The 17,225-nt window shown below is 41.9% G+C and overlaps 1 protein-coding gene across 1 annotated transcript in view; it reads right to left on the bottom strand.

Moving 5' to 3' along the window:
* Nucleotides 1-6,465: 6,465 nt before the first annotated feature.
* CD226 (CD226 molecule) overlaps nt 6,466-17,225 on the bottom strand; it is an 80,888-nt gene continuing 70,128 nt past the window's right edge. The window contains exons 5-6 of the mRNA XM_075533042.1: nt 9,515-9,569; nt 6,466-6,846 (exon numbers count right to left, since the gene is read on the bottom strand). Of these exons, the coding sequence (XP_075389157.1) occupies nt 6,733-6,846; nt 9,515-9,569 (169 nt within the window). The 3' untranslated portion in view covers nt 6,466-6,732. The remainder of the gene's footprint in view (nt 6,847-9,514; nt 9,570-17,225) is intronic.

Genomic DNA, 17,225 nt, shown 5'->3' with positions numbered 1-17,225 from the left:
AATTAAATGATTTTTAAAACAGTATTGTGCAGCAGATTTGCCCGATACATCATTTCATGAATATTGCTTCCATAATTATTAACTGTGGATCCAAGTAACATATAATTCTTAACTGCACAGGACTCACAAACAAAATCCATGACTGAAGGGTTGATGAATGAACGTAACAAGTTGTGATGCCCATGAGGGACGCTCAGGGTTGAGTTGATTGTCAGGACAGATTGCAAAGTTCTGTCAAAACTGCTAATAAATGCCCAAAGGGCACAGGACTTTGCTACATGCCTCAACCCAAACGCATTCTGCTTAAGCTCTGTGGCTCCACAAACGCAGCTCCCTGAATGAAGGGCTCAGAGGCGCCCTGCTCCATGAGCCAACCTCCTGGAACAGAAGCATTCCTCTTCACTTGCTCAGTTGGTTGGGAAGTCCGTCGCTGTGCTCTGTGCCCTCGCGCCTGCTCAGCTGCTGCTCCTCAGATGCAATAGCTGTCTTTAGGATCCAGAAGGTTCACTGCGCAGGGATCTCCTGGCTCTTGCTAATAATGAGAGTCCAGCCTCCTGCTTCTCATAGGGCTGGCACATATTCTACACAGCTGGAGAGCACTCCAGGGAATCCTGTTGATAATTACTCATAGGTGAATCCCATGAGCATCCCCCCCACCCCCCGCCTTCTTCCTGACATGTGCAAGGAAAGGTAGCTGGTGAGCAGCTTTGGCTAGAAAAGTCACATTAAATAATTTATTTCCCCTGCACTGTCCATCATTTGTTATAAGTCCCAAGGTCAACATAGTCAATAAAAAATAGGTAACATGTATCTGGGAGTCTCTGCTTTCAGCCAAGATTCACTTGTCATCAGCGAGAATACTCCACGAGCCACCACCTCTTCTGGATCTGTTTGAATTTCCGCAGCTCCTTGTCAAAGTACTGCTACCGACATTTAAAAATCATCTTCATTATCTTTAATGACCCTGTCCAGTCATTTCCGCATTTTGTTGGAATATCACGGATACCAGACTAGGTCAAATAGAGGGACAGTGAGAGGGAGAAAGACTCTCAGGAGAAGGCTTGACCCGGTGGGGTGGCTGCCAGTACAGGCACAGACAACAATTGCGAGGCTGGTGCAAGACGGAGCACTGTTTCCATCTGCTGGGCGTGCAGTGTTTGGGACTTCAAACCAACTGGCTGTCCCCTCACCACCACCCCCACCACCAACTGTGAGAAACGGAAGGACTTGTATGAAAGCCACTCACTCGTGGGGTTTCCACTTCAGCAGCACTGGAGAGCTGAGACAATGGCACTGATTTAAAAGTTATCCAGAGTCAGGGATTGGAGTTTCCTCCTGCATTAGCGCTCCAAAGTAGCTGCATTCTCGAACAACTCTCCCTTACGCTTTGCTAGCAAATGGAAGTACTCATGATTGTGGAGAACTGTTGGGTTCATTCAAAACCACAGGATGTAGGCCATCCAGGCAAAGACACATACAGGCTTTCGTTAATCAAGATTCAGAAAATGTAAGAACCCGCAATAAAACATTTGAAAAAAGAAAAGATTCAGAAATCAAAGATGAAAACTGAACAGCATCCTCCAGAGAGGGTGAGCATGGAATTGATCATTCAAACAGGGGCAAAAGCCAGAAACCAGGATCACCTCAGACATTCCTCACCCCATCACTCACAGTGAGATCATTTCTTTTATTGTTTTATGACCTAGTGCTTGGAATCTGGAAAACAGATCTGTAAACAAATTTTGAAAATTTATAGACCATCTCCAGACAGCATTGTAGTGCTGTCTACTGACTCACGAGCAATAGAGACCTTTCTAAAAATATAGCTGTTTTTACTTTTCAGGTGAATGTTCAAGAGCCCAGAGAATCAACTAGAATAATTCCAGCGAGAAACTAATTTATATACAACCTGGACAGAAGAGGTGGCATTTCCTAGACACCTCTTATTCATGGCAAACTGATGGTGATGACCCATGGAAAATATACAAAAACAGCCCAAATATACAAAGACACCTTTATGATAAATCCAGAGGAAGCATATTTGATGGAGTGATTTCTAATTTGAAACGACCCTGTAGGTTTGGAAGATTACAGTTACTAAGCTCTGAATTTTGGTTAACATAGTAAACCAGAAGAACTTGGATATTTCCAACACACTTCAACTTACTCAAACAGTTCTTATTGTACTTTATCTTATACAGTAGTAGCCAACACATGATGGGGCTTCAAACAGTCTGTGGAAATGTCCTTGAAATACATTGAAATTTTCCTCAGGATCTTTTTAAGTGTCTCTTGCTTTAAATTTCAGCATATAGTGTTTTTAGGGAAAAACAAATCAATTCACTCAAAAAAAGCTGGAGTTTCAACTAAGTGAAAATTACAGCCTCCACCACCCTTCTTCCCACCCACAAACATGATTACAAGGTCATGAATTTGCTACCCATTTCCTCAGAGCACATGAAGATCTTTGGCTAATGGTTGATGGTCTCTCTGATGGGCTGGTCAATGGGGAGCCATCGTAAGTTGTGTTCGTTCCCTGACTCGGTTCCACCTTGTTATCACACAGCCAGCCCCGTTCAGTGGTCACTCTAATGTCGACATGAAGCCACTTCACTCAGTGGAATCAGCTTTCCATTTAATGTTGGGGTGCGTAGCCATAGTCAAAAAGAATCTCAGGAAACACCTTGGCCCCTAAGTGGCACCTTTCCTAAGACACATTGAAGACACACTTTGTTGCCATCCTGTGGACCTGATTGGATCTGCTTCCTTAACAACCTTACAGTAGCTACAGCACATCAGGGGAAGACAAACTGCAGAATTAGTGAAGACCCCGCACTGTAATGAATATGTATATGACATTAAAATGGAAAACAGTGATTGTCAAGCCACCTCGAACTCATGACCACCCAGTGTGGGTCTGAGTAGAATTCCATGGGGTTGTCAGTGATTTTTCAGATCACCAGGCCTTTCTTCTGAGGTGCATCTGAGTGTACTTGGTCCCATTAACTCTTGGCACCACCCCAGGGCGCCAAGTAAAGCATGAAAGAAGTGTTCTGTTCAGTGGGGATGAAAAAGAAAGGAAATGGGTGAGTTGAACTGTATCAGGCTAGTCACAGCCAGAGTGATGGGAACCCCCAGGAGGTCAGAGAATTTCCAGCAGAACTTTGGAGGCTTCCTGAGCTCTGAAAAGCTTCGGAAGGATGAACAGAGAGAGCAGAAAATGAGCAGGCTTTCATAAATGGTTATGTGAGGGATTTTTCTGGAGTAAATATAAAGTACCCATAGAAAAACAATAAGTGATCTAAAATCGATGGGGAGGAGGACATAGGAGGCCTGGTAAGGCTTGATCAAGTGCAATGTAACTGAGAGGAATTATTAAAGCGTGAATAAATGCCGAACATGATAGTGGGACAAGAGGAAAGCAAAAGGAAATAGAGGAAAGAACTAGGAGACAGAGGGCTTTTATAGAGATCTAAATACAGGCATGGATATATGTAAATATATTTATATATAATGATAGGGAAATAGATCTATGTACACATATTTATATGTTAAATATTAATGCAACATATGGACATAGGACCTCACTCAAGTACTCCCTCGACGCAAGAACACTTTGTTCTAATAACCTGGCATTCTGTGATGCTTAGCTTCACAGCACGGTCCCTGAAGACAAAATGGGTGTATAAGGATATGTGGTGAAGAAAACTGATGGTGCCCAGCTTTCAAAAGAGATAAACAAGCAGCCATTTAGCTCAGAAGCAACAACGTCCACATGGAAGAAGCACACCAGTCTGTGTGATCATGAGGTATTGATAGAATCAGGTATCAGGCATCAAAGACCCAGAACAAAAAAAAATCATATCAATGTGAATGAGGGGGAGTGCAGAGTGGAGACCCAAAGCCCATCTGTAGACAATTGAACATCCCCTTACAGAAGGGTCACAGGATGAGACGAGCCAGTCAGGGTGCAGTCTAGCACTGATTAAACATAAAACTTTCCTCTAGTTCTTTAATGCCCCCCACTACCATGACCCCAATTCTACCTTACAAATTTGGCTAGACCAGAGCATGTACATGGGTACAGATAAGAGCTAGAAAAATAAACCCCATAGGATTAATAATGAGAATAACAATACCAGGAGGGTAAGGAGAAGGTTGGGGGAGAAAGAGGGAACCAATCACAATGGTCTCCATACAATCCCTTCCTAGAGGAATGGACAACAGAAAAGTGGGTGAAGGGAGACCTTGGTCAGTGTAAGACATGAAAAAATAATAATATTTTACAAAGGTTCATGAGGGAGGAAGGGGGAAATGAGGACCCAATACCAAGGGCTCAAGTAGAAAGAAAATGTTTTGAAAAGGATGATGGCAAAAAAGGAAAAAAAGAAAATTATGATGGCCACAAATGGACAGATATCTTGATAGAGTGGATGGATGGATGGATGGATGGATTGTGATAAGAGCTATTACAAGCCTTCAATAAAATGATTTAAAAGAAAGAAAAGAAAAAGGCAAGATCCCCCTGAAGTGATATAGCCAAAAGTCAACTATTTTCATTGTGAGGTGCCATAGAGTGGATTTCCACTCACAGGGACCCTGGGTACAATAGAACGGACCACTGCCTGGTCCTGAACCATCGCACAACTGTTCTTATGCTTGAGCCTATTGTTGCAGCCACAGTGTCAATCCATCTCGTTGAGGGCCTTCCTCTTTTCCACTGACCCTCTCTCCTGTACCAAACATGATGCCCAAAACCACAAAGAAAAGATCCCAGGACAACAGTGTCTGTCTGCACAGCTCGCACCCCAATAGCCATTTCCTCTGTTAAAGTAGGACTTATGCTCCCCTCCATTGCCATGGTAGAATTGCTCTCCGTCTCTCCGACACTGGTCATTGGCACATGGCTGTCAGGACCATTCAGAAAGTAGCCTGTGGACTGTCTGAAACAACTAACCAGGAAGTGGATAGCCTGCCTTTTAAAGTTGACACCTCAGCTGCCACCTTTCCTAGTTCTAATGCCGTTAACAGTACATGGGTCATGTTCTCACGAAGTGCTCTTTTAACAGTGTTTTTCTAATGCAAGGGGACTCCAAACAGTTCAAGGAAGAATGGAGCTAAAAGATACTGGAAAAGGTCCGTGAACTTTCTGGCGCCCCCTGAAGGACACACTTCATGCAGATCTATCAGAGATGGGAGTGGCTCACTCTTCTTGCATATGTACGAGCCAACTAGGGACAGTGCCCACTGTCCTCACTTCTCAGGGAGGGTAAAGGGGGGCTGCTCACCACATCTGTGACTCACAGAATATGTGCATTATTTGTCACCGATAGCACTGAAAGCTCAAGTCATAAGACATATTCACACATCTGTTGAAAATAATAAATTGTAACTTAAAATCAGACTAGTTTGATGTGAGAAAATTATTTTGCCTCACAGTGTGAGAGTGTTGTGAGAAGTCTAGAACTTTGATATTTAAATGAAGTTTTATCAGTATGAGTTATGAAGGGATCTTCTAGAGATGAAAGGTCACTCACTGCATTTGATAAGGGCCGTTGTGACTTCAAGATGGCCAGGACGGTTCGAATCTACCATCTGCTGGAGACTACCAGAAAGATTTACAGTGTCGGAAACTATACAGAGCAGATTTACTCTGTCTCCCAGGCTCACTGTGAATTGGAATTGACATAAGGGCAATGGACTGGATGTTTCCCTCTGTGTGTGTGTTGTTTTGTTTTTTAACTTTATATATCACCTCCATCATTTTTTTTTCTCAGAGTCAGGTTTCACATTATTGTAAGATAATTTATATATTAAAAAGTAATTATTTTAAAAAGAAAAAATCAACGTCAAAAACACGAGGCTGGATGTGGTGGCAAAATTCTAGACAGAATCAAAGATAAATGTGTTTGTGGAAGAAAAATGTAGAGAACTGCCTCCAATGCTTATGTTCCCCATGCCTATCCATTTACTCTTCTGCCAGCTTCTCTTTCCAACTATGCTGACCAAGTACTTCCGAAAGATCGGAGAGAGCGCCATCACCATGTCCACCATAGTCACTGGTTAATGAGGGCTATCTTGGGATTTCACTGCCACGAACATTTGTTCACTGATCCCACTTCCAATTCCTCCTTTCCTCTGTCTCACAATACCTAGGACTTCTCTGTAGTGTCGCCTGACCCCACTCCACGCTCTAGAACTAAACCCTTAAACCAATCCATCCTTTCTGGTCGCGATGCCAGTTCAATAATGGGCAAATGACCCAATCTGTTTGCTCCATCAGAGAAGTAAACTTCCTAGCAAATGCAAACAAGGGTTTGTGAATAGCCAGGAGTTATCAGCACCCACCTTGAAAACACAAAGCAAAACCTTACTGAAAATAAAGCCAACTCACAGAGATGGATTCAGAAATCCATATAATTATGCTCATGCTTAATTCTTGGCCACTGTTGAAACCCTGGTCTTTTAAGCCTTGTCCTAAGTTAGACTGAGCCTGGAAGGCTCCATTACATGGGCCAGTAAAGGCATTCTCATGTATAAACTGATTAGAGTTTGGTGTTCCGAAACATTCCTCTTACAAATCTTTTCTTGGTAATTCAGCATTCTTCCCACCAGGTGAAATTAATTCACTCAACTTGGATCTCAGGTAGATGCTGAGTAATGAGAAGAAATTTTCTGAAGATCTCATGTTCATCATGACCCTAGTGGATTTCTCAAATCAAGGAAAAAAGCTTAGGTTCTAAGCATGGGTCTACGTGGGAAGGCTGGGTAGTTGACGTAAATATCCTCTCTTGCGTCATCTGAGGGTTGATTGGCAGAGATGGGACGTCTGTATTTGGTGACTACCTAGAAAGACAAACAGCAGAAGGTTTGAATAACGTATCTCATTTCAGCAGTGAAATAGGCACAAGAGAAAAATGAATTAAAACAAGCTGCCATTTACTTTCAAGATGATGTTATGTAATCATTAGATCTCCACCCAAACCAACTTACTTAGACGACTCATGTGTACATGACAGGAAAAAGAGGAAGGGGTGACAAGGGAAGAGAAAGAAAAGGTGAGGAAAAGGAAGGGAAGGTGGAATAAGGAGGGGGAGAGAGAGAGAACCATCTTTTGATGGAGAGTTAAACATTTAGAGTGATTTTGTTTTTTTTCAGTGAGAGACGCCAAGTGTCATTGCTTCATACAAATGTAGCCTATCTCAACAAGAGAATCAAGAAGTTATAACTTGTTCTAATGTCTGAAGATTTCAAATTCAACATGCAATCTAATTTTCTCCAGAAATACTAATGAGATAATTCAGGACCAGACAACTTTTTGTCCCATTATGCTATCCATAAGGCTACCATGATTTGTATCCAAATTAATAGTACCAAATAACAACAAATGGGAAGCTGGGAGCATCGGAGAGCTCTGGTCTAAAGTGTCAAAGTTCCCTTCCTCCCGTGACATGCTGGTTGCTGGGTTTGCCTTTGGAAGGGACCAAGAAGACAACAGCTCAGGAAGAAGAGTCTTTGCAATTGAAAGAATCATCCCATGAATTAGCTAGGGAGTTTTCTCTGAAAAGAATAACTACTTAAATAAATACTGCTAGAGTAAGAAGTCTGAAACAGTGCAAGAGTTAAAGGCAAGAGAGGTAAGTCCTGATACATACACAGCCCCGTCCTAACACTGCTCTACCAGGAGATGCCTGGCTGAGCAGGTGTAGGAGGGAGTGTGGGACTCCACTCACACACGCATATAGATTAGACCAAGGATATTTGTACACTGGCATTGACCTTTGTTACAAATATATCTGTGGATGGTGTGGAGCATGCAGGGGTGGGAGGGAGTTATGAAAATATCTTAGGCTTAACCAAACACCTCGAGGGAATGAGTCACTTGCTGGGCCTGGAGACTCGGGATCATGGGCTCAGGGGCCCCTGAGGTCAACTGGCATAACATAGTCCACAAAGACAATGGTCTACATCCTACTTTGGTGAGTAGCAACTGAAATCTTAAAAGTTTGAAAGCAGCCACTCAGAATGCAATGTTGGTCTTTCGCTGGTCCATGGGGGGAAAGAAGTCCAGAGAATTGGCGACACATTGAAACAATTATTCAAATAGACTAATTGACCACGAAAATATCCTTCTCCACAGCCCTGAGACTAGAAGAACTAGATGGTGTCCAGCTACCCCTACCAACTGCTCTGAAAGAAATAAGAAGATCCTGGATAAAGTGGGAGAGAAACATCGACCAGAACGCAAAGTCATGGACATCAGGCTTACTGGCCACCTTGAGACTATGTCCTTGAGTCAACCTTCAGACCTGGAAATGAACTCACCCTGATGGCTGACGTTTCTGCCAAACAATAAACAGATCTATAAGGGGACTGTAACACTAGGGCGCTTTGCACATCTGAGAATCTTCAACTATTTGAGATAAAAGTGGAAGCATTGACCCAAGGACCAAATTCAGAAGGGCTGGAAAAGGAGGAAGCCAGGAAACAGGAAGCACAAGGCGGAAGTAAGATAAGTGACGGTACCTTGTGGGGATTGCCATCAGTGACATGAAACAAAATGGGTGTGATCTGGAAGGCAGCTGTGGTTACCACTATACAACCACTGTGGGTATGATTTTTTAAACAGTGAACTACTCCACTCTGTAAACTATAGCCAGTATACAGCAAGATGCTAATTAGAAAAATAAAAAGAAGTCAGAAGAGCATTAACTAGATCATTGGAAACTCTAAGTTTTATTTTTTTGGTCATGTAGAATTCAATTAAATCTAAGAGAAGTTGATGTAATTTAGATACAACTCGAGGAAAAGGTTTTATTGTAAAATTATGGACAATCAAATAGGTACTAGCCAGTGATAGCTGACCAAAAGACCAGTATTTGACAAACAGGCACCAGACAATGTTAATTGAACAAGAAAGGGCAGCATCTAATTCGGGTGAGGAGAAGATTTTTATACTTTCTCAGGTTCTTATTGCCAAGACTCAACACTGTTCTTGAGCTTTCTACCTACCTTGAGCATCCAGTCATTAATACATTAATTCAAATGTAATGATAATAAATAAGAAGCCATGAACCTTTTTATGCACATGATGTGTTTCTGGGTCTTTCCTATACTTAAATGTAATGCAGTCCCCAGAGTAAATCACAACACACCAAATATGATTGTGCCCTTCTTACAGATGATGAAACTGAGGCACTCGGCGACATGGTGAGGTTCACCCTACTAGAACAGCAGAGCAGCAAAGCCTGCATATTGGCTGCAAAGCCCAACCTTGGCGCCCTCCCACAGACTGCCTGCCGAATTCACGCCAATGCTGAGCTCACAGACTTAGTATCAAAAGGTATCAATAAAAGGAAAGTAGTCCAGTAAATAACGGAACTGCTGAATTACGGGCAACCATATGGTCAGGATATTGAAAGGAGAAAAACAAATATACAATTGTTAACTGTGAACACAATGACTTTATAAGACATTTATGATGCGTCAAAACGACAGTTCTGAGTGAATTTACCTTATGTTTGGCCTCCTGGGACTGTTGAACTAGAGCTCTTTTCCATCTCCTCCTTCTGGGAATATTCAGGAAAGGATATTAAGACGTTAAACTTCAGCATGAGTCTTATGTCAAATGTTCTCTCACCGGTCCCCGCACCCCATATGTACTCTGTGACTGTGTTCAGGGAGGTCGCTGTAGCTGTCCGAGCCAGAAATCAAAAGTACCAAACTCACTGCCACTGAAATGGTGCCGACTCATAGAGCCCGATAGAACATAGCAGAACTACTCTCCCTGGGGTTTCCAAGTCAGCAACTCTTTACCAGAGTAGAAATCCGGTCTCTTTCCATAGAGTGATTGGTGATTTCAAACTGCTGGCCTTGTGGGTAGCAGGCCACCATGTAACCATATACCACTGGGTCTCTTGTCTTATACTAACTTAACAAAAATTCTATTTAACTTGATTTTTTTCATTTTCCCTACCTTTTACAAGAAGGTCCCAGCTGGGAAAGGCAACTCTATGGGCATCCAGCCAAGGCACCCTAGCTGTTCATTCCAGTGGCTTCCTCCCAGAGTGGTTCATACTGGGGTTATGACAAAGATGGCTCATCCAATTCCAAACCAAACCACTGCCATTGAGTCAACATAGGACAAGGTAAAACTCTCCCTATGAGTTTCCAAGACTGTAACTGCTATGGATTTAGAAATCCTCATCTTTCTCCTATGGAGCAGCAGGTGTTTTTGAACTGATGACCTTGAATATCACAGCTCAGTGTATAATCACTATAGCACCAGGCCACCAGGTGGTTCATCCTCTACTCCAAGATTCCCCATCAATTAAAGCCTTTGAAATTCCAATGGTATAATTCTTGGGTGACAATTATAATGACACTTAAGCTTCTTAGAATCATCCTGGTGTTATTCTAAATCAACTATATGCATTAGTCAACTCAGATTCCATCACTACACTATATTGAATGATTAGGAACTTGAAGCTTAATGAAGAGCAGTTACGGGCCTCATATCACACAATGGATCAGCGGTAGGATCAGGGCTGCCTCTTCAGGAAGCATGACCTTGTGTAGCAGGGCCCACGTGGAGCCACAGTATTAAATCAACACTCCCCAATTCCAAAGAAAGCTGTGGAAACTTAACTTCATGACGAGTCTTAGAAGAGAAAGCACAAAAGATGAAAGGTGAGCACTGCAACTGAATGTCGCAGATGAAACATCTACCCGAGTACAGTAAAACCTGTGAAGATCAGAACCTGTAAGAAGCATAAACCTGTCAGAGAAGGAAAACGCAAACCTCTTCTACGAAAAAGAGCAAGAGAAAGGGGGTAAGACAGAACCCTGCCTAAGACAGAAAGAGTTTGAGGTCCTGAAAAGCAAGGCAGTCCCATCAAATTCTGGCATTCACGGGCCGGGTGTTTCTTAAAAGAGCTATCCGGAGATGTAGATTATTTAATCTCTCTAGAGAACCATAGGGGGGTCACATGAAAGTGCAAAGGTTTGTTTTATTTTTTTAATTGTTGATTTTTTTTTTAATTAAAGACGAGGTTGTAACTCCATAAAAATCTTGAAAACCTGGCAAGATAGGCTCTATCCAAGGAGACCATGCCTAGCTGATGAGTCCTGACTGATTCCACTCTTTGTAATCTCAGTACAGTGCCAACCGACCGCCAAGATCCCTCTCAGCAAAATGGCAGGTGAAGATGGCAACAGACAATGATGTGATAAAATGAAACTCCTTGGAATAGCTCTTCTCTACACATCCTTGTAACTTCTGCCAAATGACTGGCTAGGACCATACAAATAGGGTGTGCACTGCTGGGAATGCAAGAATAAGCCACCTCCAAAGCAGGAAGAGGACTTTCATGACCATCAAGAAACATGCCTGAAGTGGCAGAATCAGCTGAGGCCCCAAAGGCTGCAGCACAGGGACCACCATGAGACAGAGCAGAGCAGCAATACTGAGACCTCGAGGCAGAGGACTAGGCTTCTCAGCTCACAGAACAATCCAGAGAACAAGGGACCACATGTTCAAGAAGTGACGAACGAGAGAGGCCAACCTTCATGGCTGGCAACAGGCACTGCAGACAGAACTATCTCAAAAATTTGTAACCCGTTAGCTGTCCTGGTAAACCTTTTAATTCTGAGTATCGTCTGTGAGTTCTGGGTGGCCACTGTAGAATTTGTTGAACCCAGCAGGGATGCAGGGGAAGGGTTTTCTCAGAATCGGGTAAAGAAGGATGTGGCCTGGCTGGCCTCTGTGATTGGCAATTGGCCTTGGGCTGCGAAGATGTTGGAGTCTCCTACTTTTAGTGTAGCCAGAGGACAGATATGCCCTCATGCTATTTCCTCCAAAGATTAATGTATATATGATAGCATGCAACATTGATTTAATGTTATTGTGTGTAATGCATGCTTCTAATGGGGGTTTTATAGAGACTAAGTTATTTAATCCTCACACGTATGATATGTTACTATTGCTGTTCCTAGGTTTCATCAAGACGGTTCCAACTCACAGCAAGAATAGATGAAAGAGAATGGAACACTACCCGGTCCTGTGCCATTTTAATAACCCTTGCCGTGATTGAGCTCCTGATAGGTCCTCTGTGTTACCCCATCATGTCGAGGGCCTTCCCCTTTTTCACTGCCCCTCGAGCTCATCAAGCAGGATGTCCTGCTTCAGGAGTTGGCCCCTCCTGAGAAATTGGCCAAAGTATCTGAGTCAAAGTGTCAGCATTCTAGTTTCTAAGGAGCATGCTGGCTGTACTTCTTCCAATGCACCAATTTTTCTTCAGGCTTCCTAGTCTTTATTCAACTTTTGTGTGCCTGAGAGATCACTGAGAATACCAGGGCTTGGGTCTGGATTACCTGGGACTGCAAGGTGACATCCTTGCTTTGTTATACTTCACAGAAATCTTTTGCAGATTTCACCAGGACAACTTGTGGGTTGTTTTTGTTTTTTTTTCCTTGATTGCAGCTTCCATGAGTGTTGATTCAGTTCCAGGTAAATTCAAATCCCTGACTACTTCAGTCTTTTCTGTGTCTATCATGATGTTACTTAGTGGTGCAGTGATGAGGATTTTGTTTCATTTATGTTGAAGTGTAATCCCTACCAAACGTATTTCAAGTCTTCGTTGCTTTCAGCAAGTCAGCTTGCATTATCTGCATATCACAGGTTGTTAATGAGTCTCTCTTCAATCCTCAGGCTACATTCATCTTTATATATTCCAGCTAATTAAGTGTGTGTATATGTGTGAATAATATATATACTATAAATATACATATACACATTCTAAAAATAAGACTAGATCAGTGGTTCTCAACCTTCCTAATGCCACGACCCTTTAATGTTGTCATGACCCCCAATCATAAAATTATTTTCATTGCTACTTCATCACTGTAATTTTGCTACTGTTATGAATCATAATGTAAATACCTGATACACAGGATGTATTTACATTGTTACAAATTGAACATAATTAAAGTATAGTGATTAATCACAAACACAATACATAATTATATATTGTGAAGTATTTATTTCTAATTACAAATAAATGAAATTTTGTCTTGAAGCATGGTGTAGAATGGTTAACAGTCTTAACATAACAAGAGTAAACTACCTTTTGTGACAGTATGCATAAAATGCCAACATCAGTGTGAAAGTTGAGATAGCTTCTTTCTCACCAGAGCAGAAATTCTCGGGGAAGTCTTTGCAAGAGCACAACAAAGATCATCTTCCACAACAAGTCTACGTCTGTATTGATAACCAACAAGCTAGAAAACCCTGTTTCACAAAGATATGTTATTGGAAATGGAAGAAGAAGGTGCAACACAGAGACTGTCATAATCTGGATCAGGATATGACTGAAAACACCTGATCCAGAATTTTGTTGCTGGCATTATAGAGAAATAAGTTCTCGCTGCATCGCTGTTAATAAGTTCAATGAACTCCTCTTGTGCTGTCTCAGGATCATCTTCAACTTTGTGAATCGGCCAATGCAAATGGGATGTCAGGAAGATTTGGAAAGTACAATGAAATTTCGTCGGCAAGCACGTGCACATGTTCTTCCACAAAAAATGATCACCATGATCCTTTTGTCTGGTTCAATGTCATGTTCCTCAAAGAAAGCAGATAAGGTAGGCAACCTGTAATTTTTATTTTCATCTAATTTTCTTTTGCCAAAGTTGAAGTTTCACTTGGAATGATGGGGTCTTTTCAGACAAATCGAGGCATGTTGCCTTTGGTCTTTGCAGTGATACATTTAACTTATTCAAGATGGCAAAGATGGCAACCAAGTAAGCTATTTTCTGCAGTTCACTTTTATTGCTGAAAAGTGCTTCAAACTGTGGTCTTGCTTTCTGATTAAAAAAACGTTTTTGAGTTCAATGTGAAGCTCAAAAACATGACTTAAAACTTTTCCTCTTGACAACCATCTCACTTCAGTGTGAAATAGCAGAGCATTATTCGGCGCACACAACTCATTGCACAGTTGCGAAAACAGTCGAGTGTTTAAAGCACTCGCCTTTACACAATTGACAGAACTTATGATGCTTTTCATTACTTCTTGTAACTCTGTGGCAGCGTCTTCATTGCTAATATTTGTCGGTGAATCATACAGTGCGTTCCGCTGACTTTGGGTGACTCATTCAGTAACAAACGTTGAAATCCATCCAGATTAACATCCTAGCTTAGCTGGAGCACCATCTGTGCAAACACCACACACCTTTTCCCAAGAGATGTTGCTCTTTCAGAAATGAACCAACTGTTTCAAATACATTACATGTAGTAGTTGTCATTTCAAGAGGTTTGCAAAAACGAAACTCAACGTTAAAGTCGCCATCATTAATATACCTCATGTAAACCAGTAACTCTGAACAGTTTGTAATGTCTGTAGATTCATCAAGCTGGATGCTAAATATTGGAAGTGGAGCAGATTTAATTTCCTGGATTACCTGATCAAGAATGTCAGCACATGTCATCTATTCTTCTGTGCACAGTGCCGTTAGATAAGGAAATTGCATTCAATTTTGTAACAAATCCATCTCTGGTCATAACTCAAACAATGTCTTTAGCTACTGGCATCTGTAAATCTTCAGCAATGGTGTGAGGTTTCATAGCTCTGGTGATTCTGAGTGCCACCAAATATTAAGCTTCAATGGCTGCTTTGCTTTGTTTGTGGCACTTGCCACCAGCGTCACATCTGGCTTTCTTGAGTCCATCAGTTTTGCTTCTAAAATAGTTGGTATCCTTGCCAGCAAAGCTTGGATGCTTGCTATCAAAATGGCATTTTAATTTGTTTGGTTTCATAGATTCAGCTGATAGAATATCACAACAGAGAACACATTACGGTTTCTCAATTATTGAGGCAATTATTGAGGCTGCAATTATTGAGGCAAAACCATACCATAAAAAATCATCACTGTATTTTCTTTTCTTAATGTCCCTCTCTACACAATCCATTGTCATGGGATGGTTTGCTAATGAAAATAATATATAATACTAACTTTAATAATACAGAAGATGATACATGGCATAGTTCCGTTAATACAGTTCATTAAGTTTCCTATGATTTACCCTTCTCTGTTGTTGCTGTTTTTTATATACCTGTTACTATCACAAGGGGGCAGTATTCACACCAACCACAGCTGAATATAAAAAGAGCAATCAGCATCCAGATTAAGTTCCCATGGTATAGATATCAGTAATTATAATTCATGAAGTGTTTTACCTCCAATATTGCTGCTTTTAACACAGTAGCTGCTTTTAACAGTAGCTTCTTTCAACACAGGAGCTGCTTTCTACATAGTATCTGTTCTCTACACATGTGTGACTAGTCCGCATAAGTACATTATGGTGCCAACCCTTCCACATCAACATGTATTTGTATGGGGTGTGTGTGATAGGGTTGGTATGATGATGCCACCATGTCAGGTACCCGTATGTGGGTGGACCCGCATGGAGATGGATAGAGGAGCAGTGTCTTGGTTCCTAAAACCATTTGAAATATGTGTTTCCCAATGGTCCTAGGTGACCCCTGTGAAAGGGTCATTCAACCCCCAAAGGGATCGTGACCCACGGGTTGAGAACAGCTGGACTAGAGTAGACAATATGGTAATGAAAACAGAATATAAATCTTTAAGTCTGATAAACAGTATTTACTTATATTCTGTAACTTTTCAGCTGAATCTTTTATATTTTTAAAGTTTAGTCAGCTTATCTGTAAATTGTATACATAATATACACACAAGTATATACATGATTTACTACAGATTATTCTAGGTTGCTCAGTCATTCCGGTGTGCCTGGGACAGAGGGTTCCGGGGATTTCGATGGAGAATTGAGGAAACAAGCTTGTCACTTTATTTGTGGTTAATGTCAAAAAGACATCAAGTGGAGAGCAAAGATGAAAGTCAGCACCTTATCAGGCATCAGGAGACCCAAAACAAATAACAATTTCGATGCAAATGAGGGGAGTCAGAATGGAGACCCAAAGTCCATCTGTAGGCAACTGGACATCCCCTCACAGAGGACTCACAAGGAAGGGACAAGCCAGTCAGGGTATAGCATAACACTGATGGAACACACGACATTCCTCTAGTTCTTTCATGCTTTCTCCCCCCACCCCCAACACTATCATGGCCCCAGTTCTTCCCTACAAACCTGGAAAGACCAGAGCACGTACACTGGTACAGAAAAGAGGCCTAACATGCAATCTAGGGCAGCTAAACCCCTCAGGAATAATAATGGGAGTGGGGATACCATGAGGGCAGCAGGGAAGGAGTAGGGAGAAGGAGGAGAAATGATCTACATATAACACTGTCCCACCTAGGGGGATGAACAACAAAAACATGAATGAAGCAAGACAGCAAACAGTGTAAGATATGTGAAGATGAAGAATTTATAATTTATTAAGGGGTCATGAGGGTGGGAGGTGGGGAGGCAGGGTAGAAAGAGGAGCTGATACCAAGGCCTCAAGTAGCATGTAAATGTTTAGAAAATAATGATGGCAACTTATGTACAAATATGCTTGATACAATTGATGTGTGGATTGGTATAAGAGCTATAGGAGCCCATAATAAAATTATTTACTAAAATTTTTTAAATAAAAAAATTTATTTGAGAGCCAAAAAAAAAGAAAATCAGCACCCAAAATTGTGAAGGTCTCACCAAAACAGGCTTTCCCCCCTGTGCACACAGGCACCCTGTGCAGAATATATTTGGGCTCCTTCCATGTTTATCAGCACTGCACACTCCCCCTAGTCATGCCCATGAATAGTGCCCCTGCCCTTACCAGTTAGTGACAAGGATACAAATAAGTGGCTGGACCCAGCGTTCCACCAGCCCTGCACACAGGCTCCTGGTGCCCAGGGTGATGTGCCCTGTCTTACCACTTCCTCTGTCTGAACCAGCCCCCTAACTGCAGAGTTCACAGGGCAATGTTGAAGCCCTCAGGTCAATGTTCAAAACATTCCCCTCCAAGGTACCAAGCTGATCCTCATGTTGAAGTAAAGAAAACACCCTCTTTCCCCTCCATCTTCCTTTTGCCACATCACAACATGGGGACAACCAATTCTACAGTTCCATTTATCTATTTGTATCAAATCAACGCAAACACCATGAAGCAAACACCATCACGCCCAACAGGTGTGCCCTGCAGACCTCCACACTGTGACCCTCGCCCTCCTGATCCCCGGGGCTCCTCTGGCCTCTGTGCACTTGA

This window comes from Tenrec ecaudatus, chromosome 15 (assembly GCF_050624435.1).
Source record: "Tenrec ecaudatus isolate mTenEca1 chromosome 15, mTenEca1.hap1, whole genome shotgun sequence".
Classification (NCBI taxonomy): Eukaryota; Metazoa; Chordata; class Mammalia; order Afrosoricida; family Tenrecidae; genus Tenrec; species Tenrec ecaudatus.
Note: the sequence above shows the minus strand (reverse complement) of the source record. Positions and strands in the feature narration are given on the sequence as shown.